Below are 27,862 nucleotides of genomic sequence, written 5' to 3'. Positions count from 1 at the left end.
AAAGCACCTTAATGCAGGTTAGCTGCAATTTGATGATGCACTTTTGTTTGATTAAGGATCCAGTTGTGGGCTAGAGGGTGAATATATCCATGTCATGATGTGGGCTCCTTAAGAATAAACTCTGTGCTTTTTTCGTTAACTGACAGAGGTCCAAGGTCCCTACAGAAATTAATTGTTTGTCTGACAGTGTAGTAATTTACCCTCCTTTGCCTCATTTTTCACATCTATAAAAGAAGGAAATAAACTATATAATCTTTAAGGACCCTTTCACCTCCAAAAAGTCTATAATTCTTGGTCTGCTTTATGACATAAAGACCATTTTTGAATGCCATTTAGCTGGTATTAAAATAATTGAATTGAAAACACAAAAAATATTCTTAAATTGTCATTTTGACTTACTATTTTACAGGTTGCTGCAGTTTTTAAATCCTGATCCTTTGAAAACTGATGGAATCCATGACATACAGCAGGTATTCCAAGGCCTCAGAATGCAATGAAAATATTTTTTGCATATGTTTATATTACCATCACTTCTCTGCTTTTAGATCTGAGAATGTGGGGGAAGGTATTACAGTTTTAGAAGGGTGGATGGTTATCAAATGTTCCACCCAAAAGGTCCAGAGGTCCACCTTTCTCCTTTGTTGAGCAGTAATATAAACTTCATTGATTGAAGCAATTTTTCACCTATGTGTTGGTAAATGTATCCATGATGTTGAAAAAACTTGCGTGTCTTTTGTGCATCTTCATTTGTGGTCATCTTTAAAAACAGTTAATAATCAATTTTGCTTACTTCATCAGTTGCAGAAATCAAAGTCTAGCATTCCGCAACCTTCTGTTGTTCTTCGAAATAAAATTGAACCCTGTTCATTTGAAACTGCACCGCTTTCAGTGGGTTTAAAAAAGGTAAATATATTATCTTTAAAACACGTGGCAATTATATGTTGAAGATATATACATACATACATACATTGATATATATAATTGAAGTGTGATGGTCTTTAGTTCTTTAGATGGCATTAGTATGGCTTTTTTTTACATGATTAATTTTTCATTCCATTAATGCTTTTTATTGCAGAGCCATTGTAAGTGTTCCTAAGAGGAAATGCTTTTTAAACCTTAAATTATATATGTGTGAGAAGAGTTGTTATTTTTTTGAGTATGCATAAGCAGCGATCTTCACAGGGAAGAATGAGTTAGCTAGAAGGCAGATCAAGAGCTGCAGAACTTTTCTCTCTGTTCAGCTCTGAGGAGTCTTTTATGTTTGAGTAGACTAGAATTAAAGTGTGTTTACTGTTAAGTGTGTGGAAAGTCTCTGAGACAGAAATTGACACAGGTTTTTCTCCTTGACCTCAGAGAAATTTCCTAGCCTGATTGACCTCTTCCTGCTTTTCTTTCCTGAGCTATAAAGACAAGCAGAAAACTATAGTTCACTCCCTAAGAAAAGACGGGATAGATGGTGTGGGACAAAGCAAATTAAGACCCTAAGGAACCTGAGTTATTTCTTTATTCTGATAAAAGTATCCAACTAAGTAAAAACTCACCTGCATGATGAGCCTCTTATTTAACACAGAGGAAGTTTTATGCAGAAGTGGTTTGAGTTTGAGATGCCTTTTGAGAGAAAGTGTAAGGTGCTAGAAAAAAGTATAGTTAAACAAGTTCACCTTCAGCATTAGTTGTGTGATCATGGGCAAATTGCTTCACCTGAGTCTCAGTTTCTTCATCTATTTAATGAGGAAAATAATATTTACATTATGCAGTAAGGATAATATATGCACTGTCTATTTCACAGGGTAGTTGAGAGAGAAGAAATTTAACAGAATACCATATTAATGTGAATTAATATTACTCTTACATAATAAAAGATTCAGAATGAGTCTGCTACTTCAGCATTGAAGAAATAGTATAGTTAGATTAAAATATGTATTGATTGTTGAACCTTAAGGTGAAAAGGTTATTTCTAACATCCTCTGGGAACAAAATTTCATTTAACAAAGTCCCGGCCTTAGCAATGGTTGACAGTGGGTCTTACATTTGTCACTTTGTAGCCATGTGACCTTGAGCAAATCAATTAAATTTTCAGCCTCATTTCCCTGTATGAAATAAGGCATTAATATCCACCTCCAGGGTTGTCATAAGGAAAACACTTTGTAAACCTTAAAGTACTGTAGAAATGAGACATACTTATTATTATTCCCAGCCTGAAATAGCCTGGTCACCAGAGAACATTCCCCATGTTTTAACCATATGGCTTCATCACCAGACTGATCACTGACCCCAGCGAGTGGTATGAACATACTCCATATTAGTAGGCAACAGTTGCTCAGCAAACAAACAAGTTCTTTCCGTATCCTAGGTTGTAATTAGTCTGAGTTGGATAACTTGATCTCATTGAAGATCTCCAGGTACCCTTTTTACTATGGGCTTTCATTTCATTGTAATTTTCCCATTTTCACTTTGAGAAGAGCATTCTTTGTAACAGAGAAAAACCTAAGCAAATTAAGACTTAAGTAGTTTTGGCTATTCTAGATGGTTGCATCCATTTCCAGTAGGAGCCCTATTCCTTCTTAGGTCTGGAGCCCAATATAGCTTTTTAAAAGCACTTTTGTTTTTTTTACAGTTTTTTTAAAAATATAAATGGAATATTGTACTTAATTATATTTAGTGAAAAGTGGTAGCTTTCTAGATGTCAGCTGAATATGAAGTTATGAGTAATTTAGTTTTTTGTTGTGGTAGATTTGAATACTTAATGATTGTCCTTTGAGAATCCCTATTGAAATAAAAGTCCAGAGTTCAGTGTTGCTATGAGAGTGGCAGACCCCTTCTTTGCTAAAACTATTGGTGTCATTGAAGTATTTGGGAATCTCATAGTCAAAAAGCCATCAGAGGCATGGTATATATAGTAGTTTTTCCATTCCATCCAAGCCTGCCCTTTTGGCTTTGGTAGCTATCAAATACCCAGTGGTAGAAAAACTTGGGCAATCCAATCCAGTAAATTAAGTTTTGTTTCTAGTACAGAATTTCTCTTGGTTACAATGCAAGTTTATTTCTTATAATTTGAGATAAAGTTAGAGGGATTGGCTCATCTTTCAGAATACAGTCACTTAGTTCAGGTTGTCATACCTTCTTTCCTAATACCTTAGTGATTGTTGGTGAGATTTCTGGTATTAATATCTACTTTCATGACAATGAATGATTTGGAAAATCATATACATTCATGTAATAGCTGAGATTATTTTCTTCTTATTTGCAAATTGATAGTTTTCTGGATTTTTTTTTCTTAGAGTTGTGGCTTTCCTAGTATAGTTTCTGAGATTTGTAGTATTGAGTATCAGTTTTCTTTTAAACATCCTAGGGAATTCTAATTGTGACGGTTCAAACAGACTTATCTTGCCCTTATTTTTAAGATGCATTATGCTGCAGCTGAAGTAGAACATTTTGAACTGTGATGGCAATCCAGTTTAATTATGAAGGATGACAGAGGAATGATATAGATGATGTTATACACTAAAATATAAATCTCAAATTAACTCTCATTCATATTAACAAATTGAAGTTCATTTTTACAAGTATGTAATTTGAAAATATGTTATGTAATTAATTGAACAAATAAATGTAATACAATAAACAAATATGTAATTTTGCAAATATGTAATTAGTGTAAGAGCAATGGTGATGATTTATGTTTTCAGCCAAAAAGTAGAGCTTTTGAATTGGGCAGAATATTCTTCATAAGTTATTTTTTTTAAAGGAATATAGAGCTGAAAAGATCTTTTAAGGTCATCTAGTCTAATTCTCCCATTTTACTAGTGAGAAAACTCAAGCTTAGAAGGTTGAATAATTTGTTAAAGGTCATATAGGGAGGAACAGAGACAGGACAAAACTGACCTAGAACGGGTTGTTTTCTTAGACTTCGCTGACGCCCTTAAAATGTCTCTTTTACACGAAATGCTGGAACATATGTTAAGATGACCAAATCTAGCCATTTTATCTAATCTTTTTTTCAAAAAGAATAAATTTTTTAGCCAAAATTTCCCTTTCAGTCCCTTTGTTAAACTTGAAAAAAAATGTATGTCCTCCTAAATTCTCTGTTCCTAAATTCATGTCTTTTCCGAACCTTTATGATATTGAAATATTTAAAGAGGAAGTAAAAAGTATTTACCAGTACTATATCTTTTTTGTTTCATTAAATTTGTTTTTATTTTTCTTTTCTAGACACTTAGAAAGAATAAATTTCTAGAACCCAGTCACACTGAATCTTATTGCTGGCCACCAATAGCTCGTGGATGTGATGTGGTTGTCATATCTCATCATGGAAATGATCCTCTCTTATATATTCCACCAGTGCTTACATTTTTGCAAACAGGGGGCTGCTACAAATCATTACCAAGTAGAAATGGAGTAAGTTGAAAACTTTTTGTTTCACAGTAAAAAAATTTAAATTTATATTTTAAAATTCAGGTTTAGGGTTTTCATAAAGCCCCAAGTTGAACCCAAACAAACCTAGCTTCCTCTGTCCAAAACTTCATCTTTCACTCTTGACTACATTCTTACTTTTTCTTTTCTCCACTGATAAACATCTTCACTAAGCATCTGCTTTGCCAGTGGAATTTTAGCTTTTGGTAGCCTAAGATGTCATGGAATTGAAAGTTAGTAGGAAAGAAGAAGAGGAAAGATGTGGTGATAAGAACAGGGTGTGGGCCTAGGTGATAAGGAAAGAGGATGGAAGGGTTGAAAGATTTTGGAGGCTATCACAGAGAGAAGGTGAATTGGTGTGCCTCCTAAAAAGGTCATGAAGGCCCTACTTTAGTTCCTCATCCTGTATGGAGGGTGACCCTTGGTTCCAAGGACTATGCCATTAGAATCCAAGGTTTGAGTGCTACTAATCTATAAAGTCTCAAGATAGAGGCCCAGCATTGCACAAGAGTGTCATCCACAGGTAAGCCCAGGGAAGTTCAGAGAGGTTCATCTCACTGTGACAGTTACAGGGTCAGGGATTTTTAAGATACAACTTTTCAGTAGTGTTGCAGTTAGCATCAATAGTGGGAATCCAAAGTTTTGAAAGGGTGCCATTAAGGAATGGAGAAGCTTGGTGGGCAACAGTAACAAAGTTATAGTTGGCATTATGTAAAATAAGTAATTTACTACTATTTGGTAGCAAATTATATTTTGTCAAGAATTGGAAAGATTGAAACAATCTTTTCTTAAGATTTGTTACTTTTTTAATGATATCATTGCTTCAGATGCCTCCATTATGATTTTCCTGGGGTTGAGTCTTTCTTAATCTTTTCCTAGTAAATGTGTGGCAAAATTATTTTAGCCTTTGGGGACATTTACAGTGGGGTTTGACTAGGGGAGAGGGTATTGGAAGGAGCTCATTTCTGGCTTTTGATCAGAGGTTTGGGATAGGGAAAATGCAGCAAGAAGGTAATTTACTCCTTGGGGAGCTACATTAACATCAGGCTCCTTTTAACAGTACCATTTGGTTTCCTATCATTATTACTTCTGAATAGTTATCTTAGAAGTTTGTGTGTTAATGCAATTTCTAAACTACACTTAAAAGAGGCATAGATATAGTGGGAAAACACAGGACTAACAGTCAGATCTGGCTTGATTCCGTGTCTGCTGTAATCTCTGTAGCCTTGAATATATCAGTGTACTCTACCCCTTTGGGTCTCCACTTCTTCCATCTGTAAAATGAGAAGTTTGGATTATGGGATCTTTCAGGTCCCTTTAAATTCTGTGTTCGTTTGAATCTCGTTTATTACAGAAAGTTGTTCAGATGCTAGATTTGTGTTAGTTCAATGTATGTAACTTCTAAATTTTCTTTTCTGATGCATAAATATATTCTTTTAAATTTTAATCCAAAATTATATGAAATACTTCTTTTTTGTCTTTTCAGCCATTAGCAGTAATTGTATGCCCTGGATGGAAAAAAGCGCAGCACATTTTTGAATTATTAGAAGAGTATGGTAGAGGTTCTAGGCCTCTTCATCCCATGTTGTTAATAATTGGACTTAACAAAGAAGAAGCTCAAAATATGAAGTTTCAGAGGGGATGTAAGCATATTTAATGGAAAATAATGGAGACTTTGGTTGTTCACGTAAGAGAAAAATAACATGGTGTTAAGTGTAGGTTTATGTAGGAAAAATATTTGGCACAAAGCTAAGGTAATGTATCTTTGTGTTTTTCTTGATTTTATTCCTGAACCTTTTGATAGAGTCTTTTTTAGACTATACATATAAATTATACATATAAACTAAATCAAAAAAGAAAGAGTTAATCACAAAGTTCATTCCATTTAAAAAAAAAGTTCATTCCATTCCATTGACGTGAATATAATCAAGTCTCCACATATAAAAAGCTAGCCTGCATAATTTGGTTTTAGCTTAAATCTGTAACACTATAACACTTTGAAGTTGACAACTAAATATTTTTGTGATTTTTTTTCTCAAATATACCAATTTGCTTTAAAAAAAAAACTAACAAAAAGAAATCATTCCTAAAATCTGCAGCAGTTCTGTAATATATCAGTTATGGAGATGTTTGAAAAATCTGCGGAAAAGATGAATTATATTAATCACTTTTTCTTCTAAAATACAGGCGAGGTGATTATAACAACACCCCATAGTCTCTTGAGACTTCTGAAGTATCATAGCTTGTTATTTCTTAGACTCTGTCACCTTATTTTTGATGAAGTTGAAGTATTGTTCTTCGAAGCTGGTGAGCAAGTAAGTACATTTCGTACTCAGATACCATTGTTTTGTTCACTCTGATTTTGTTCACTCAGCATTTTAGTTCTGACAAGGCTTAGAACATAAATATCTAGTTGAGAAAGGATGAATGTGTTCCAAATCATCTTTATTCTCTAAGTCTACCATTGGCAGAAAGACTGCTTCTGTCTTAGAACAATGCCTTGCATTTAGTAGGTGTTTATTAAATTTTCTAATTGAAGAATATTTGCCTGACAATACATTCTCTGTTTTTGTTCCTCCCATTTAAAATTTAATAGTTGTGTACCAACAAGGTTTTCTGAATCAATGTTGCAATCTTTAATACTCTGGTCATTACAGAGTTGCTGTTCCTTTGTATCTTAGTCTTTATGTATATTACTGTAGTAGAATTAGATATTACTGAAAGATTGTGAGTGATTTGGCAGGACCACAGTATGTAGAGATCCCAAACATTAATAGAAAACCTATTTCAAGGTAGTCCTAGAGACTAATTCTGCAAGAAAAAAAATAGATGTAATCTGAGTTAAAATTTTTACATGCTTGTGTATGTTTGTCAGGTAGCATCAGTTTTCTAAGGCATATTTCATTAAATCAAATAACCTAAATAAAATAATTGTTTTTATAGATGCTTACTATCTTAGACTATTTCAAGAAAACTATTATAATTGAAGAAAGAGAATCTGCACCTCATCAGATTGTAGCTATTGGAGCTCATTGGAGCAAACATATAGAACTTTTAATCAAGGAATTTATGAATGATCCTTACATCGTTATAACAGCCATGGAAGAAGCTGCTCTTTATGGAAATGTACAGCAGGTAAACCATGGGTGTAATTTTTTTCTTGGTGCAGAGATTCAAGCTCTCTGTTGTAATATTTGTATATTTGTAACTAATTTAGAAGATGTTAATTCTAAAATTTTAAAATACTTTAAGGTATATTTTTAAGAGTTTGACACCTTAAGATAACTGTATAAATATTTAAATTAGACAGTTTCATGCATTTGATTTCATCAAAATACCATCAATAAACAATGAAGCCAGAAGAAATATAGACATTTGGAAAGTTATCCTTTTTCAAAAAAAAAGTTATCTAGTTTTATCCTTTTTTCTAACACTAGGTGGTGCAACTTTGTCTAGACTGTGAAAAAACCTCAACGTTACTTCGAATGCTTGATTTCAGTCCAAGTCATGCTCAGAAGACCTTGATATTCACGAGTTCTGTGACTGAAGCAGAAATAGTTTGTAAGGTAAGAATTTCTAGTGAAAGAGAAATGTGTTGTTGCCTATTCTTCTATCTAAAAGTGAATCAGGTTCTGAGAACTTAGGCCAGGTAAATAGACTGCAAGGATTATGAGGTGAAGAAAGAATTAAAAACAGATATTGATTCTCATGTCTTCTCAAAGTTGTAACAGAGAGTATGGTTAGAATAAATAATATCATAATTTACATTTATTACATATTTGGTTCCAGAACTGAGAATCTAGTTTTTCAAAAAATTCTATTCCCTTTCAAGTAGTTTTCTGCTGACACCACCCAAAGGAATAGAGTATTTCTCCTTGAAAGATTTTGGTTTCAGGTCTACAGTTTTTCCTCTTTTTTCTTCTTATAGTATCCCTCTTGCATTGTGTCTCCTTTGGTACAGTACAATGTACAGTCAGTTATTTCAAATACAAAATTACTTTACCACAGAGTAGGGAAACATAAAACACAGACTACAATTAGCTAAGAAGTCTCTCACTATTCTGCTAAGCTTATCTCAGTTACCTGACAGTGACTGGTCATTCCAGGTGACCTGGCAAATTCCTCCACCCCAGTCTCTGGATCATTCTCTTCTCTCCTTGCTAATGCACTGCTACCCCTAGTACAAAGTCAGGAGCTGTTTTCCTCCCACAACACTCTTAATCTCTGTCTCTTAGGCTAAAGGTTTTTTCCCTGCAACAGGATTCCTTAATTCTCGGGATGGTACAGGCTTAGAAGGGTGGTAAGGCAATTCAGACCATTAGGCAATATGATCCATAAATCACCGGTATAAATTTTGTGATCTTATTATATTAATGCTATGGCTTTGAACTGTTAACACACAAAGTCCACATACAACAATTTCACTTCCTGCCAGTATAGGAGATAATGTGACTTGGAGTTCTAATATACTCACTTTATATAAACTTGTCACTGAACCATATACTACTGGACTATGTCACAAGCATATGGCAGGCATTTCAGCAGGTCAGTACTCCAGCCCCAGTTCACCCTTAGATTTCATTGTAATTCTGCAGAACATAATTGAAAATTTTAAGAATAAATTGAACAAAGTGATCCTCTGGAAGCCAGTTACCCAATACAACAATTTTATTTCCTTGGTATCTATCATTTTTGGTCTTGTCGTACAATTTTTTCAGTCATGTCTGACTCTTTATGACCCCATTTAGAGTTTTCTTGGCAAAGATACTAGAATGGTTTGCCATTTCCTTCTCTAGCTCATTTTACAGATGAGGAAACTGAGGCTAACAGGGTTAAGTGACCTACCCAGGGTCACAGAGCTAGTCAGTGTCTGAGGAACTCAGGAAAATGAGTCTTCCTGACTCCAGGTCTCATGTTTTATTCACTGTGTAACTTAGCTGCCCTTACCTTATGGTTATATAAACCAAAAACTTAATTACCTCTTCCAGTTTAGGAAGTATATTAGCCAGTAATATGACACATTTAGAGATAATTTGATATCAAAGATTTATATAAACCATAAAAAAGAGCTATAAAAGCACAATACTCTACAATTATTTCATGTAGGGGCAAACTTTTGCTACCCATTAGGGTATCTCCTGTATTGCATTTATCACAGTAAATTTACTGATCATAATGAAGACTAAGTTATCAAGAAAGAATAAATTATATTTGTTATTCTGTGCTTTAAAAGGTAGGAAAATATAAAGATTTTCATCATCTCCTCAAATATTTTTCATTGTGTTAAAGACATCAGAAGGCTTAGTGTTCCTAGAAAAGTTATTTGGTTAAATCATTCTCTAAAAATTCTAGATAAATGAGGTTGGCATACAAATAGACTATCTCAGTAGTTCTTGTTAATAATATTGAAGTCATTAAGAGGTATAGTTTATACTTTCCTGAATTTTTGAATTTATATTTATTGAAATTATACTTTACTAATTTTTGGATTTCTTTAGGTCGTGGAAAGTAGTTCAATATTCTGTTTGAAAATGCACACAGAAATTGCTGCTAATTTTAAAAATGTATTAGAGCAGTGGAAAAAAAAGTTAAGTCTTGGCTCTCATATTGTATTGGGTAAGTGCTGTTTTTATTTGTAAAGAGTGGTAGGATAGAGCGAACCATGTCTTGATGTTTTTATGAAGAAATTTTATCACATCTTCAAAATAGGTGAAGTTCTTGATTATAACAAGTTTCTAAAAGGAAGGATTATTTGTATAAAACTTCTGATTTGGAGCTACAAGCTTAATATGGTCAACAAATGGACCTGTTCTGAAACAACTTAGAACTTTGAGATGCCTTCAAATGTTGTGATCCAAAAATTACACCCTGTAGATCAGGGGTTCTTAACCTGGGGTCCATGGATACCCTTCCCTTAACACAGTCTGTGGATAGCTTTCAGGGGATCCAGATTAGATGGGGGGAATAATCACATCTTTATTTTAATGTAATTGGTTTCCTTTTTAGAGCTGCTTTCCTACTGTCTACAAACATACCCATTTCTCCCCCATCCTCAGAAAAACCTCACTTGATCTGCCCATCCCTGCAACCTCTCTTCCTATATCTCTTATCCCTTTTGTTGCTAAACTCCTTGAGAAGGCTATCTAGAATAGGTACCTACACATCTTTTCTTCTTACTCTCTTCTTATGTCTTTGCAGTCTGGCTTCCAATGTCCTCCCCAAAGTTATTAACGATCTCTTAATTTTCAAATATAATGGCCTTTTCTCAGTCCTCATCCTTCTTCACCTCTTTGTAAGCCTTTGACAGGTCATTGACCCTGGACTCTATAGGTTTTCATGACATTGCTTACTCTCTTACCTGAGTGACTGCCTCCCTCTTCTGGGTTCTTTGTTGGATCTTCATCCAGGTCTCAACTGCTAATCATGGATGTCTCACAGGGCTCTGTCCTGGGCCTCTTCTCTTCTTCCTCTGTATGATTTCACCAGGTGATCTCAGCAGCTCCAGCGGTTTCAGTTATCATCTCTTTGGAGGTGCCTTTCATATCTACTTGTGTAGCTCTAACTTCTCTGTTGACTCCCCAGTCTTGCATCTCTAACTGCCTGATAGACATCTTAAATTCAACATGTCAAGAACAGAACTAATCATCTTCCCCCCCACCCCCCTCCTGTTCCTAACTTCCCTATTACTGTTGAAGGTACCATCATCCTCCCAGTCACCCAGATTCACATCCTAAGTGTCATCCTTGACTCTTCTCACCCACATATCCAACCTGTTTCCAAGTTTTGTTGATTTTTACCTTCCTGACATCTTGTATATGCCTCCTTCTCTCTTCTGACTCTGCCATCCCCCTGGTGCACTCCCTCATCACTTCACACCCAGACTATTGCAGTAGTCTGCTGGTTGGTTTACCTTAAGTCTCTCCCCATTCTATTTCATATTCCATTCAGGAATCAAATTGATCTTCTTAAATCATAAGTCTAACTGTGTCAACCCCCATTCAGTTAGCCTACTGATTCCCTTCAGGATCAAATATTAAATCCTTAGTTTGAATATTCAAAGCCCTTCATAACCTGACCCGCTCCTACCTTTCCAGTCTTCCTACACTTTACTGTCCCCCACAGACTGTGATTCTGTGACACTTGCCTCACTGCTCCTCACATACAATGCTCTATCTCCTGAGTGTTTTCATTAGATGGCTCTCTTGCCCTGAATTTCATTCCCCCCTTGCCCCTTTGACTCCTAGTTTCCATGGCTTCCTTCAAGTCTCAGTTAAAGTTCTGCCTTCTGAAATAAATCTTTCCCAATCAGTGCTCTTTAATTTTCATGCCTTCCATCTGGAAACTACTTCCCAATTTATTTTATCTGTCTGTCTGTCTGTCTATCTATATCTTCTTTCTACACAGTTGTTCACATATTGACTCTCCTACTAGATTACTAAGCTTCCTGAGAGCAGGGACTGTGTTTTTGCCTTTCCTTGTATCCCCAGGGCTTAGCACAGTGCCTGGCAAATAGTAAGTGCTTATTAAATTCTAGTTAATTACTTGATTATGTTTAATTTTATGTATTTAAATAAAAACCTTATTATGAAAAGGGGTCTAAAGGTTTTGCCCGACTTAATAAGATGTCTAGGACACAAAAAAGGTTAAGAACCCTTCTGTAGATAGAATTGAAGGTTTAGCCATCAGTGTAGAGGTTTAGTTTTAGAGATAAGAAAGACTTCTGTAACACTGAATCCATCAATGATATTTATTCATTACCTTCTATATGCTAGACACTGTGCTAGATCCAGGGGTTTGCACATTCAGGGTAAAGTGACTGGCAAATATTATAATTAAAAGTATAAAATTATGGTTAGTCTGTATTTACAATAGGTAGGAGAGGCATTTTGAGACTAAGAGATTGCACAATTGGTAGAAAAGGGGCAGAGAAACTTGGTTAAGAGAGATTTCTTGGTGTGCAAAAATACAATATAAAGAGTTTTCTTGAAGAATGGGAAAATGTGAACTATTTTGAAAATCCAGTGTTTCTATCATGTTTTGTAACTCTTTGCATTTTTTTTTCTTTTCAGTTTTAACTGATGATTGCATACCTCCTCTGGCTATAACTGATGCAACTTGTGTGATTCATTTTAGTTTTCCTGGTTCTCCAAAAATTTTTGGAGCGCGTTTATATTGTATGTCTGATAATTTCCAAAGTTTAATTGAACAGGTCTGAATCGCTTTCAATGTAGTCTTTGAATATTACTATTTACTTTTTTAAAAAATATATAATGATATACTTAAAAACCATAGGGTACCACAATTGAGACCAATCCAAATTAAGTTTTTCCTTTTCCATCTTGTCTTCTTTAATTTTAAGGGTGCTTCTTCAGAGCAAGGAAATAAAAAGGCAAAATCTATTTTGCTACTGACAGAAAGAAGTGCATGCTGTGCAGTTGGCGTATTGCGTTATTTGGAACGAACAGATGCTAAAATTCCTCCAGAGTTGTGTGACTTCACTGCAGGTGTTTTGGAAGCTAAGGAAGATAAAAAACTCAGAAGGCCTCTTTGTCATTATCTTAAGGTTTCTGGTTTTTGCAAGTAAGATGAGTCACATTTTAGTAAAGACTAATTTTCCTAATTATTCTCTGTATATCAGATAATTACATTCAGAAATGAGATATGTAATTTTAAAACTGTAATTATGAAGTTACAGAAAGGATCATTTTTAATTTAGATAATAGTTTTGTGGCACATTTCAAGATTAATAGCTCATGGGGCAGTTACATGGCACAGTGGATAGAGCACCAGCCCTGGAGTCAGGAGAACCTGAGTTCAAATGTGACCTCAAACACTTACTAGCTCTGTGACCCTAGGCAAGTTACTTAACCCTGATTGCCTTCCCCCCCCCAAAAAAAAAGATTAATAACCCATGAAGCATGTCTTCCTGTGAGTCAGAAATTATATACCTGGGAGAGATAAATGGGAGAGATAAACATCATTAGCACTTTTTTCTGCAATGTAACTAGAAAATTATTTTCAGTTCTAGGATCCCTCCCCTTCAACCTCTGATTCTGTTAAGAAAACATTCATTCATTCTGGTATTTTAAAATATAAATAAAGCTCTCAGACCTGATTGTTAGAACTTAAGACAGACCTTGGAGTCTGAGGAAAATAGGTGGTAGATTGATTTTAGAGGTATTTGTCACTACTAGTCATAGGTGATGTTGAGGTACTTGGTTGAATTCTAAAAATCTTGGTTTGCATTTGAGCCAACAATTGGAGATTGAAGATGGAGGTAAGTCATAACTACATTAATGAATTTATTTTGCTTTTTGGTTTTGATTTTTATACATTTTGCTTTTTTTTCGGAACACAAATTATATTGTGTCATTTAAAAGGAGCCTGAACTAGGATGTAGTTCAGTTCACTCATAGCACATATTCTATTAATTTAAGGGTGGAGACTAGTAAAGCCCTCAAACTAGTACTTAATTGATGTTAACTTGTTACACTGTGATTAATTTTAGGATCAAAGTAGCTGGTTAAGTTTTTAGGTCATCATCATTTCATGAAATAATACTGAACATTTAAAGGATCTTCTTAAGCAGCCTCATTGTCAGTTTTTTTCTAATGTTCCAACATGTAGAATATGTAAAGATAACTGTTAGCATTAATCCATTTGATTGTTGGTACGTTGGATAGGTAGTCAATTTCTATTTCCACGGAAATGTTTTATATTTGTGCAGCACTTGATAGCTGACAAAACCCCTGCTTTCATTCATTATTTAATTTGATCCATTCTGACAGTAAACCTGTGAAATAGATACATAGGTGCTATGATACACAGTTTCTAAAGCTAGTGAGACAGGAGGCTCCGAGGTTAAGGTGACTCGCCTCAAGTGACAAGGACTAGTGTTTGTGGGACCCAGCATCTGTAGGTGTCCTTCCTATTCTGCCACAGTGTATCTACTCATTATTGTTATCATCATGCCCCTTTTGAAAAGGCACTCCCAGATTAGGGGCTAACGAGCCTCTCCGCTGGGTTCCAGTGGCCTGTTCCCGATGTTTACAGGCTCGTCGTGCCAGAGCTGGAATCTTGTCATTTTATAGAAACGGAGGCTGAGGCTTAGTGGCTTACGTGACTCCCCTGAGGTCACCCAGGCAGTGAGCAGCAGACTCCTGAGCCATTGCTAGTTCTACTGTATCGGGCTGCTCTTCATCCTGGCTGTAGGAGAAAAGGACAAAAAAAGAAAACACTAAGAAGATTTCCACTGGTTTCTCAACAGAGATATTATTGAAGTACCCATAATAAATAGGAGTGTTGGCTTGTTTTTGGCTTATGGCAGAGAGAAAGAAAAGAGATGGGATGTACAAGTTATTTGGATAACTAATACTGCATTTGAAAACCTAAGATCAACCCAATGCAACTCATAACATCATTATGTAGTCAATTGTGTTGTATGTTAGTAATAACATTAATTCTTTTGTGGCTGTACATTTTGGTCAGCATGAAATTGCAGATATTAAAATATTTACAAATAGAATGAAGCAGTTTTATCCTTTTTTCTCATAAATAATCACAAATTTTAATACTTAGGTAACAATCTTTCTTCTAGATCTCTAATTTCTTTAGAGGCATCTGACTCAGTTACCTATTTTACGTGGTTTTAAAACAAATACTTTCCTCTCTTCACTTGTAATCCCAATTAATATGCTGATATGATTGATTACTTTTGTTCTGTATTTAAAGAATGTAATCTTGATTTTTTCAGAGATAAAAGGATATGTCCAGATCGACATCATATTAACCCAGAAATAGACATGCCAAGGAAATTATCTGACCGAACTCTGCCAACAACTGGATATGTTAAGGTAAGTTTAAGAACTTTGTTAAGGGAAATTTGGTGGCACAGTAGGTAGAGTGTCATGACTGAGGTCAGGAAGGCTAATCTTCCTGAGTTCAAATCCAGCCTCAGACATTTGCTGGCTATGTGACCTTGGGCAAATCACTTAACCCCGTTTGCCTCAGTTTCCTCATGTGTAAAAATGAGCTGGAAAAGGAAATGGCAAAGCACTCCGGTATCTTTGCCAAGAAAACCCCAAATGGGGTCACGATGAGTTAGACACAATAGAAAATGACTAAACAACAATAAAAATGACTTTGCTAGTGATTTAAAAAAAATACTTTTGTTTTTACATGACTTCATTTCCTGATACATCCCTCTTCATCCAACTTACCAGGGCAGTTTTATGTCTCCAATTTTGTCTTCTCTCCTCAGGTCCTCATACCTCCTGCTCTACCCTCTCTCCCTGCTTTCCCCTCTTAAGATTTACCTTGCATCTACTTTGTATATTATATATACACATTAATATATATCTTGTGTCCTCCATTAGAATCTGAGTCCTCCTCAAGACCAGGAGTTGTTTTTACTTTTCCTTTGTATCTCTAGTACATAACACAGTGCTTAGCTCATAGCAGACAGTTATTTAATGCCTCTTGATTGCTGACCTGTACTTGAGAGCATCTCGATGCATCTTTTTTGTGGCAGTTGGGGTTAAGTGACTTGCCCAGGGTCACATAGCTACTAAGTGCCTGAGGCTGAGTTTGAACTCAGGTCCTCCTGACTCCAGGGCTGGTACTGTATCCACTGGGCCACCTAGCTGCCTCTAACTGCATCCTTTTCTAAATGTTCATTTACCAATTTTTTTAATCACACCTGAGAGTACATCAGTATAGGAGAAAGAGCTTCTGTTGAGGAACTTCCTCTAATAATGTGTCACTAATCACTCCTTTGATAATAGGGGTCCACAATTTTCCCATGAATGGAATTCAAGTTCACTGGGCTTCAAGTTTCAGATTCTGTTCTCTACCCCCTTTTAGAAACATTCAGACTTGTTCAGTTCCTGGGCCCCTCTCTCACACCCTTGTGTTCTTAGTGATCAATGGCTGGGGCTCAGCCAATTTTTCTGCCAGCTCTGCTGGGCATCAAGATATAAATGACTCACCAAGGGCAGCCCATTGCCCTCTTACCCTTTGTTTTGGGTTTTAATGCACTATTACTCACTTTTTTCTGTCGTTTTCAGTCTAGAAATGGTACTTAATGAGAGAGAAGACCAGAAGTAAAATATGAATGGATTGGAGTTGACTTAGAATTCACTTTTTCTCTTATAAACCTCTTAGAACATTAAAATATGTTACCCTCTGCCCAGATTCCTTCCTTGTCACACATTTGAAGACAGAGCGGTCACTTCTCTGCCTCTCCCTGTTTTGGAGAGGGGAATAATACCTTTATGCACATAAATGTATTTTAGTAAAAAACATAGGAACAACTTATATGTCCAGAGTTTAGGGGAATAGCTGAACAAACCTTAGTATATCAAAGCAGCAAAATGGTGCTGTACCAGAAGAAAGACCAAGCTGAACTGGGAAGATTAGGAGAAAGGGATGCGGAGCAGAGGCTGAACCATTACATATCCACTGAGTATAAAAAAATGCAGCAAAATCTGAAAATGTACACAGAAGAGGAGGAGGTGAGAAGAGTAAAGAAAGGGGGGCACATAACTTTTTAGTGCTCTAACTAAAGAAGTTTGGAGCTTGTGGCTTAATATGTGGTTTTATTTTGTTTGAATTGTTTGTGCTTCAGTTTATAATGAAGTCTTTAAAAGAATTTAAACATTAAGATGTTTTACATAATGAGAGTAAAAATTTTCTTTTTAGATATGCATTAGATGAATCTATAGGTAAAGGTGATGGAAAGGCATTTGGAGTCACAAAATCAAAGAATGAATGTCTGAATCAGCAATGAACGGAATCGCAGAGGCCATCTAGTAACTGGCCAAGAGTTCCCACTCTCTGCCCCGTCTCATTTCCATCATTTCTACCTTTCCCATTGTCAGTAAGAATCAGGTACAGAATAGCAGTTCTTGTCATTATTTCTTCCACGATTTTGATGGATGAAGTTATTATGGCAAACTTAGATTGTCTAGATAATTAATTGAAGCTTCTCGTCTCTTATCATGTCATGATGTGGTACCAGGCTCGTGATTGGTTCCTAGAACTCAATTCAGTAAACATTTATCCACCAATAAACATAATGTCTGCCGTGTAGTACGCACCCAACAAATCCTGGTTGATTGGTATATTAAAGCATCTATGTTTTCTATGTATCGGGTATGAAGGACACAGAAACAAAAAAAAAGATAGCCCCAGATCTCATAGAGTTGACTGTCTCCTCTTTCTGTCCAGGTGGTCTGTGGTCTGTTCCAGTCCTTTCATTTTCTGCTTCTATTGCTCTTTCTCCAAATAGTCTCGAGTCTACTTTCTGCTCTGATCATTTCTCCATGTAAGTTTTTCTTCTTTGTATGCATTACTATACTTCACTGTTTCTTTTATCCTGTTCTTTCTGCTTAAAGTGTACTTCTGCATAGCCATATGAAAGGGTCCCATCCCGCTCATCTCAGTGAAACCTGAGAGGTCAAATTTACCTTCTTGTGTTGAATCCTTTAGTGCTCCTTGCTGTGAATAGGTATCTGAGGTCATAAGGTTTCGTTCTTGACTTTTTTTTTTAAAGGATTTTGTCATCTGAGAATGAAATCGATTGGCAGAAATCTTCCAGTGAACTTTTTAAAGGACTTTATTGTTTGTGAATACAGTATAGAGGGTTTTGTTTATTTGTGTAATCCCTTAGTTAAGCTGAAATGCATCAGTCACACTGTCTTAGCAGTTAAGCCCAATCTATAAAGGCATCAGTTTCTGTGTATGATTTAAACTCACATGCATACATCATTTGCTTAGAATTATCCAATTTTTGAAGCAGCTAGGTGGTGCAGTGGATAGAGCAGTGGCCCTGAAGTCAGGAGGACCTGTGTTCAAATGTGACTTCACACACTTGCTTGCTGTGTGACCCCGGGCAAATCACTTAACCCTGATTGTCTCAAAAAAAAAATAGAATTATCCGATTTTCCAGTTACCACTTTATATATAGATCTATACATACATACATATGTGTATATATACATGTATGTATATATATGTAGGGTTTTTTTTTCCTCCATTAAAACCCTATTCAGATGCCTCATTGTGGCATACAGATGATCTTGGGCTCTTGAAAACTATTCCATAAGTCCCAGCAGGTCCTACCAAGCTGGTAAGGCAATGCACTCTGTATCTGTTATTCAAAGACTTTGAGCTATGCTCAAAGATGCTCATTACCAGAAGATTGGCCACCAGGTGATTTTTACATGGAGAGGGTCAACTGTGATTTTATAAGAAACAACTCATGAAATCATCTACTTAAGGCTTAGAGGGATTGTGACTTTAATTGGTAGAGGGAGGGGCCACACTAGGGAAATCTCAGATCTTTTAAAGTATATGTTATGCTTTCAGATAATACCTTTCTATATTGTGAATGCAACAAACTATTTTGGGCGCATACTTGATAAACACAAAGATCTGTATGCAGCTCTTAATATGGAAATGAAGGAGTATTTTAAGGAATCCAGTAATAAAATGTCTGTTGAAAAAGTTGAGAAGTTTGCCTTGTATGGACTATATGAAAAAGCAGTTTTTCACAGGTAAGATGCTTTATTTTGTTTTATCCAAAGTAATATAAAAACATATTGTAAATTTGAACTGAGGTTTAAACTATACTGGATAACTGCATTATCACATCTATAATGCTTTTGAATTCAGTGTAGAAAGGAATGAATGAAAAAAAAACATTTAAATGCATTATTATGTCCTAGCCAGGGGTGGGGATCCTGTGGCTAGGCATTTGTTCTGTAAAGTTTGGATTCAGTCAAAGGGCTGCACTTGAGGATCTAGAGTGCCACATGTGTTCTCGAGGCTGCAGGTTCCCTACTCGTATGACCTAAGCACTAGGACAACAAATATAAATGTGAAACTGTCCCTCCTATACTGGATGTCTACACGTTGAATGGATGATAAAGCATTTATTAAGTGTGTTACTATGTAGTAGGTTCTTAGAACACAAATGCAAAAGTCGAGAGAGACGTTGCCTGTCTCTGAGGTGCTTACATCTTAGTAGGAAGAGACAACCCATAGGAGAATGGTGCCACTGAAAAGGAATTTTGCTCTGAGTTGTTGCAGGAATGGTGGGTGGAGTCATGGTATAGTGGATCATTATGCCCTTTCCAGAAGCAAAAGTAATATTTATTCAATTCCTGTTCTAAGAGCAAAGCTTGTCAGCAGTAGCATTGAAAAAATGTTGACAAAGCAAGAAACTTTGCAAGGATTCCTGTGATAACAAATTAACCTTATGAAGACAGCCCTGTCCTCTTTTACAACTCTGAGACAAACACTACTGTTTTTCTGTTGACAAAGTACAAGAATACGTGAAGCATGTAAACTACAAGGCTACCTTTCGAAGAAGGTCATTAGACATTGGAGTCATTGGCACCATTTTCTATAATGACTGAATGTTATTGATGGATCTTAGGTGGTAGGTATGTCCAACTCAACCTGGATTCTAGTATGTATTTGGAAATAATAATTCAGGAATAATGAAGCACACTGAAAGTTTAATTCTCAGTACCTTCATATTAATAGTATCTTAGTATAAGGACTTTTCAGACTTTATTGTGAGTTTGCCCTAAATACTAATATATAATGTATAATTAGAAGGCACTCAGTGAGTTTTTTCTTTTAACATACTTGAAAATATTGATTAAATTAGCAAAATTCAATAATTTTTTCTTCTCATTATTTAAATTAGGGCAAAGGTTATTTAATTTTAGAATGAAACATATTTAGCTATTCTTTATTTTACAGGGTTCAAGTTTTGGAAATGAGCCAAAAAGAGGAAAATTGTGTCTTTTTTAATGTTCACATAAAATTTATAGATGAAGGCAGGACAAGCAATACTAAAAATCATCAGCTGCTTCATCTACCCCAGAGATTCCAAAATTTACCTCCTCAAGCTATAGAATTTATTGTTTGTAGAGTGAAACCTATTGACAATGAAGTTGAATGGAACCCAAAGGTAAAGTCCCATGCTTTCACGTTTTTACATTTTTAAAGTTTTTAGAGGTACTTAGTAATTTGGTATAGTAGCCATGATTTTAAAATGTAAAAGTAATGTTTGGAATCTATGTTTGAAATAATTTTTATAGCTGAATATGTATGAAATTCCATTTTTAAAAGCTGATTTAATTCAGAATGATTTTTGATAAAGTTCTTTATCACTTATCTCATTCCTATGAAGTTAAAAGGACAACATATGCTTTTATATACATAATAAAATGCCAGTTAGCTGTCGCTGAGATTTTTGGCAACCTCTGCTATCCAGAAAACATCTTTGAATTCAGTTTTTATAAAAGGTCTCAGCAGAGAGTAGAAGATCTGTCATTCCCACATCTCATTAATGTAACAGCAAAGTACAGTAACTGTATTGTACTTTGTAACTAACATGATAAGTTTGAATCATTAGAATGCTAAATTTTGGTGTGTGCCATTTAATAAGGGGCAGGAAAGTAGATAATTTTAATTTATTTAAAGATAATTTTTCAGAAGTAATCTTAGAAGGATTTCCATGGGTAAAATAAAAATAGTTTGACATTTAAAGGTGATAAACTTCAGCTACTACTTTCCTGCTCTCCCTCCCCTCCCTTGCCCTAAAATAAACCTTTTTTGTTCCAGTTAAGTACTGTCTATTCTTTGACTTTGTGAAACCTGTAAAACCAAAAAGCATTCCCACTATGCTTTTTTCCAAATCATTGCTAAAAATATTCACCAGCACATGCCAAGGACAGATCTCAGGGCCAGTGTCCATTGGAGGATTCATTCTGTGTTGAAACCAACTTATTAATAACTACTCTTCAGGTCTGGTCATTCAACCAGTGCCCAAATCTATCTGGAGATGTATAGCATTTCTCATCATGAGTTTTTTGTTGTGAATTGTTGTGAATCATTGTATTGATGAGAGTCTTTCACAGTATCATCGTTAAATTATTGCTGTTACTGTGTTCTGCTGGTTCTGCTCACTTTACTTTGCATCAGTTCGTGTAAGTTTTCCCAGATTTTTCTGAAACCATCCCTTCATCATCTCTGTTTCCACCCGCTGGGAAACTGTCAGCTTGTTTGCTTTTGTGGATGGCTCTGGTTTTATTGGCAACCCCCTTTCTTAGTGCCCAGGACTTCTGGCTGACTTTTTTTGTAGTTCTGGGGTACAATACTTGCCATATTGTACTTTGTAATTAACATGATAAGTTTGAATCAATAGAATGCTCAATTTTATCCAGTGTGCCATGTAATAAGGGGCAGGAAAGTATCTAGTTTTAATTTATGGAATTACTTGATAATTACTTTGGGCTGGACAAATTTCGGGTTTCTGTTTGTGTGAGAGCTTCTCCACTTCATTAAACAAAGAAGCACCAAGGAAGTGTGAATCTGCTGTGTCATGCTGTCTGAGTAAGATGGGCAATAAGAGCCAAAAGACCCTTTCTCATTGGCAGAGAGTTTGAGTCACAGCTATCTGCCATTTCTCCAGGAGTCTTCTCTCTCCTTCCTCCTTCTACTATGAATAAGTCTCTAGGTCCAAGCTTTTTGCCCCCTTACCTCAGTCAATACCTGGTCCTGCTTAATACAGATAAGAACCATATGAAAACCTGCCACACTTTGGGCCGCAAAATTCCACCTGCTGGCAGGATGCCCACTTCCACCCAGCGACCCAGTGGACCTGATCTGTTTCCACCGTCATTTCTCACTGCCCTTCTTTATTTTAAGTATGCCCCTGCAATAAAACATTGGGCTGGCTTTACTCTCTTGTTACAAGCTCTATGTTTCCATGTACTGAACTGTTGGTATCCTGAACCTTAAAAACAAAACAAAGCAAAGCAAAAACCTCATGTTGAAAATCTGCTTTTGCTCTGGCAGCCATTTTGGGACATTGAATCTTGGCAGTTATTAGCACAGAAATACAAATGTTGACAGCAGTGTGATTTAGGTCTCTTATTAGCATTCTGCTTGAAAAGAAGAGAGAATGTGATCTATCAGAAACAGTGAATGCTGTATTTGGAATATATAACCCATGGATGCTAGTTCCCCCTTGTACAGTTAAATCAGCAGTGTAATTGTGAAGAAGGTCACTTCATCTGCCAAGGTTTACTCTTGTAAATGGCAATGCTGCCATTTACCTGATAACGAGAGTTTTATGTCATCATAGCTCTTGACCTCTAAGAGAACTCAGATGCCATCTGGTCTAATCCTCACATTTTAGAAATGAGGAAACTGAGGCCCAAGAGAGCCTAATAAGATAAGATAATCTCATGACTTTCTAAGGTCACCCAGGTTGGTGTCAGAGGTGGGATTTGAACCCAGGAATGCTTTCTTCAATAGGCAGAGCTTTTTTTTCACTGTGCAAAGACTATTTTAAAAAAGTGGTGTAAGGAAAAAAATGTGATGATAATACAAGATGATAATGAGAAATGTAAAAACACTTAGGTTATATATTGAAAGATAGTGGAAATTTTTTTGGATCAAAAATATTCCAATAATTTCAAATGAGTTTCTGTGATAATGAAAATGCATATATTTATATCACTTTCTTTTTATATCTCCTGAATGGAACTCACTTTAATCTGAAGTAGAACATATATAATGTTGCTTTTAATACTATATGGATTTTCATAGTGATTGCTCATTATAAATCGATCTTTCAAGTAACATGTAACAAAATAATTTATACATTTTTCAGGTTACTAGATATGTTCACCATAAAATTATAGGAAAACTACATGAGGCAAAAGTAGTACTGTCTTTGGGAAATACAGTTTGGGTTGATCCAATGGTAAGTGTGCCATTTTCTTATAAGGAATATAATCTGTATTTATAAGGGAACCAAAAATCATCCCAAATATTCTCCCAAAAGAGTAAAACCTTTATGAACTGGAATCTAACTTCAGTTTTGGTGGACTCTTCTTTTTACTTGCGTGTTTTTGGCAGAAATCTAAATGATAAAGCAAGTGATCAAAGATGTAGTTTTAAAAATACCTTCCTAAAAAGCACACTCCAGGAGATGATCTTTGGCACACATACTCTATCTTCAGCCCATTTTTTTCTACCTTATAGCTTTTGAGTATACAGACTTTAGAGTGATCATTTATATTTAGTGTGGCAAAAATAATAACTAATTTATATAGCACTCTAAGGTTTGTAAAATGCTTTACAAATATTTCATTTGACCTTTTGGGTCTAAAAAATGCTTAGCTTCTGCATGCTGATAAAATTATTCATTATAAAAGTGAGATCAATTAAAGAAAAAATACAGCAAATACTTTCCTCCAGGTTTCTCTTTATAGGTTTCAAGTGTATAACAGTATACCCATTAGGACTGCAAAGGAGAGAATGCCCTCGCTCCCTCTACTCCTTCACTATTCATTTGGACTGAAATTATGTCAGTCAAAAATTGTTTATGAAGAGTCAGTAGCTGCCATCTAATGCGGACTCCCAGATAACTTTTATTTAAGAAACTAAGGGCTATTGCCTCTAGTGCCCCTGATTTTGTTCTTAGATCAGGCATCAGTGTACATTATGCTCGCTGGTGTTTGGGGAAAGACTTCCTCTTCCTTAAATAAACTGAGGTCACGCCTTATCCAGGTTTATTTACAAGCCTATTCTTTAGGGTCAAACTTTGGGAAATTACTGCCCTAGAAATTATAAAATATGTGAATCTTAGGATTTTTGTCCTTAAAATAATGTAGAAAAAGTGAATTAATTGTTCTCAAAACTTTTATATTATGTTTTGTTTTACATTTGAGATGTAGAAAACACAAATTCCCACAGATTCAGGGATTCTAATGTCATTTCTTCTGTTTCCTGGTAACTAATTTCTAGCCCACATCCATCTATATGTGTTACTGCTGCTGCCAGAGGGCCCAGAGTCAGGGCACATACTTGCCTGGTTAAAAAGTAGGATATCTAGTGTGTCAACAAACTACCAAAACTTTTGGAAATGAATTGTAGCTTTCTTTGTAATACAATCAGAAAAATTAAAAGGGGATCAAAAAAGGAGAGTTTTTGAGAGAAGTGAGCAACAGATAATATAAATTTGTCTATCTGAAATCTCTTGTACTTGGTGAATGAGGAGGCTAAATTTACAGCATTGTCTTTGGTGAATGTATTCTATCATATAAGTAATTTTTTTTTAATCAGAAAGTACACTAAAATAATTGAAAATGTTTTTTAAAATAGTGATTCTGAAATGTACTTCTATTTTGTCTTTCTAATTCAAGGTCCATCTCACCAAGCTTTCAAATTTGAAAACTTCTGTAATTGAATATAATGTTCGAGCTGAAATTTTATCAATGGGAATGGGTACTGATAATCCAGAACATATAGATCAACTTAAAAAACTATGCCAAGAAAGTAAAATGGGAGCCCTTCAAGAGAGCACATTCCAAACCATGTGAGTTAACATTTCATCTTTCTCTGTGTATTTGTTGTTTGAGACCCTGTTTTATATTTTGATAACTAAGATATTGGAATGCTTCCTGTAGTTATCTTACCAAGGCATTGTGTAGTACAGTGGAAACATGGGAGCCCTGGCTTTGAATCCTAGCTCTGCCCCCTCCCTAAGGAACCTTGATCAAGGCTGTATATTTGCCCACTTCTGACAAAAGCTAATCACTTCTTCTCTGTATGCTTAAGTTTCTTCATATGTAAAAGGGGGGTTGTACTAGATGACATCTGAGGCCCCTTTCAGCTCTAAATCCATAGCCCTATCTATGATCTATGATTCTCATAAGGTAAGTACTTTTTAGCTGAAGGACAAAACAGAATTGACATTAGTCTTACTTAACTCATGTAAAAGACTAAAGAATTCCTACTCTAAAACTTTGTAAAAGGTTCTAATAGGTTTCCATCATAAAATATAGTACTCATTGAGCTTTTTAAAAAATTTTTATTTTAAATAAAATAAAAACGTATTTTTTGCAAGGCAGTGATGTGATAGAAACTGTGTAGGATACATGTGTCCAGCTTTAAAGGATTTGGATAAATTTCTTAGGCCTCCTCACATTTGCAGAAATGAGTTTATGCCAATATTATTTTCCTTTTTATCGTGAACAGTAGGGTGTTGGAAAGGATTCGGTTTGATAATAATTTTCTGTTAGTCTAGGCTTCATAAATTAAAATTAAATGTATCATATCTAATTTAACTAAGGAAAGAATTGTTAAAAGAATTATATTTAATTTTATAATAATGGCTAAGAAAAATTATGGGATACCTTGCTCAATTTGGACTTTTATAATGTGTGTACTAATGAAGAAACTCTGAGCTACTCCTCTAACTACATGTTGTAATGTAATATGCCTCATGTGCATTCTTCATCCATCTGGTTTTTTATCTGAATGCCTTTTTAAAAATCTATGTCTTAACCTTTGATAAACATTTACATGGTAGTAATGGCAGTGTGTTCTATTTAGAATACCTCCTTTAACACCCAACAAAAGTAGAGAGGATACAGGTGACCTGCAAAGCTCAGTATCAGATGATGACAAAATTTCAGAAAACAATATTTCCAGACAAGTGAATACAGAATATCAAAAGTCCGGTAAGTACTTATGAAGCAAGTATTTAATTTTCTTGTATCAAATATATTGCTTTTTGCAAAACGTGACTAGTATTTGTGTTACACCTTTTAAAGACATTACAAAAAGGGATGTAGACTTTAACATTTAGTCATTTTTACTTTTTATATCATGACTGGACTAAAGGGTCTTAAAATGACACATAGGGGTTTTATTGCATTTTAATAGCATCTGTGTAGCATTTTACATATATTATCTTATTTGACTCTCCAAATACATCAATCATGCAAGTACTTTCAGTTATTCTTACTATTGACAAAAGAGGAAATGAATTAAGGGACGGTAAGAGACTTGCTATTTGGGGGCAGCTAGGTGGCGCAGTGGATAGAGCACCAGCTGTGGAGTCAGGAGGACCTCAGTTCAAATCCGGCCTTAGACACATAACACTTACTAGCTTTGTGACTCTAGGTAAGTCACTTAACCCCAATTGCCTCCCCAAAAAGGAAAGGGAAAAAAAGGAAAGAGAGACTTGCTCATGGTCACATGTCTAGTATCTGAAGTGGGATTTGAACTCCTCTGGACCAGCCAATCTCTTTTCACTGTATCATGTTGCTGCTTCAAAACTGTTAAGGCTTTTTTTTTTTCCCCTTTAAAGGATTCTAATTTTCACTATTAATAAACATATTAATACTTACCCCATGAATCCTGAGTCATCAGGAAATGTTTGTCCTTTCATTTCATTGTCTTTAGCCTGGATGAGAGTTGTCAGTTGCATGGCACTTAGGTAAATAATAGGGTACGGAAGTTCACACTGTACAGTGAAAGGCATGGTCAATGATAAGCTTATTTTTTTTTCTTTTCATAGAAGTGATATCAGAAAATAGTGGAGATAATTACATTAAAGAAACAATACAGCAGCAGCATAAAAGGTATGACTCCATAATTTTAAAGGGATTTTCTTTAACAAATAAGCATTTACTTAGGTAGTTTTAACATAAATGTACTGCAGCAAGGCAGCTCTCCTATTTCTCCCTGATTCTTTATCTCTCTCATCAAGCCTCAAATACCACTTCTTCCCCCCCATGCTCTCATCTTAGGGTCTCACTTAATACTTAACTGAGAAAATGGAAACCATTCATTGTGAGCTCCCTTTTCTCTGCACCTTAAAACTCCTTGGCATGATCCCCTGTTTTCTCCTGTACTCTGAGTTTGGCCTGACCCTTCTCACTACAACCACCACCTCTATATATACCCTTGGTCCAGTCTCCTCCCTTTGTCCATTGGGTTACCCCCACGATCATTTCTTCAGTTTCTCGCTATTTGTTGCTTCCTTTCCAACTTCAAAAAGCACGTCTACATCTCCTCTTCCTTAAAAAATCCTCAATAGATGCTTCCATTTATCTCAAGCTATCATTCCTATGTATCTTCTTCCTTTCACCGCTAAATTCCTAAAAAAAGCTATCTATACTTGCTCTTCTCTTACTTGTATATCCACCCTCTGCACTATGGCTTCCAACCTCATCACTTGTCTGAACCTGACGTTTCCAAAGTCATCAGTTATCTCTTAATGGTAGAAACCTTCCCACAGGTTGTCTTGGAATACACTCTCCTCTCCATTCTATGTCTTAAGAGTCTCTGGTTTTCTTAAAAACTTAGCTCAAGTACCCCCTTCTTCATGCAGTGTTTATTGATCCCTGCCCACAACTGCAATGCCCCCCCCCAAAAAAAACTACCTTGTAATTATTTTTGTGCAGACTTTTATGTGTACATGTAAGCTCTTTGGGGTCAGAGACTGTTTCACTTTTTAGCTAAAACAGTGCCTGGAACATAATAGGTATTTTTAAAATATTTGTTGGTTAATTGACTAATTGATATCTCTCTCTCTCTCTCTCTCTCTCTCTCTCTCTCTCTCTCTCTCTCT

At 35.5% G+C, this 27,862-nt stretch overlaps 1 protein-coding gene across 2 annotated transcripts in view; it reads left to right on the top strand.

Annotated features, from left to right (window-relative positions):
• LOC114047024 (putative ATP-dependent RNA helicase TDRD12) overlaps positions 1-27,862 on the top strand; it is an 82,107-nt gene that overhangs the window by 49,756 nt on the left and 4,489 nt on the right. The window contains exons 12-28 of one of the 2 annotated variants that reach the window (XM_027867680.1): positions 410-470; positions 799-903; positions 4,213-4,398; positions 5,900-6,056; positions 6,601-6,728; positions 7,357-7,548; positions 7,851-7,979; positions 9,912-10,029; positions 12,483-12,622; positions 12,773-12,993; positions 15,167-15,266; positions 18,781-18,968; positions 20,185-20,395; positions 23,108-23,200; positions 24,645-24,817; positions 25,837-25,964; positions 26,807-26,870. In XM_027867680.1, the coding sequence (XP_027723481.1) occupies positions 410-470; positions 799-903; positions 4,213-4,398; positions 5,900-6,056; positions 6,601-6,728; positions 7,357-7,548; positions 7,851-7,979; positions 9,912-10,029; positions 12,483-12,622; positions 12,773-12,993; positions 15,167-15,266; positions 18,781-18,968; positions 20,185-20,395; positions 23,108-23,200; positions 24,645-24,817; positions 25,837-25,964; positions 26,807-26,870 (2,394 nt within the window). The remainder of the gene's footprint in view (positions 1-409; positions 471-798; positions 904-4,212; positions 4,399-5,899; positions 6,057-6,600; positions 6,729-7,356; positions 7,549-7,850; positions 7,980-9,911; positions 10,030-12,482; positions 12,623-12,772; positions 12,994-15,166; positions 15,267-18,780; positions 18,969-20,184; positions 20,396-23,107; positions 23,201-24,644; positions 24,818-25,836; positions 25,965-26,806; positions 26,871-27,862) is intronic. The other variant, XM_027867681.1, reaches the window with a different exon arrangement.

Source organism: Vombatus ursinus, unplaced genomic scaffold (assembly GCF_900497805.2).
Source record: "Vombatus ursinus unplaced genomic scaffold, bare-nosed wombat genome assembly UNPS02014786.1, whole genome shotgun sequence".
Lineage (NCBI taxonomy): Eukaryota > Metazoa > Chordata > Mammalia > Diprotodontia > Vombatidae > Vombatus > Vombatus ursinus.
The sequence above is the reverse complement of the archived record's forward strand: the minus strand, read 5'-3'. Positions and strand labels throughout refer to the sequence as shown.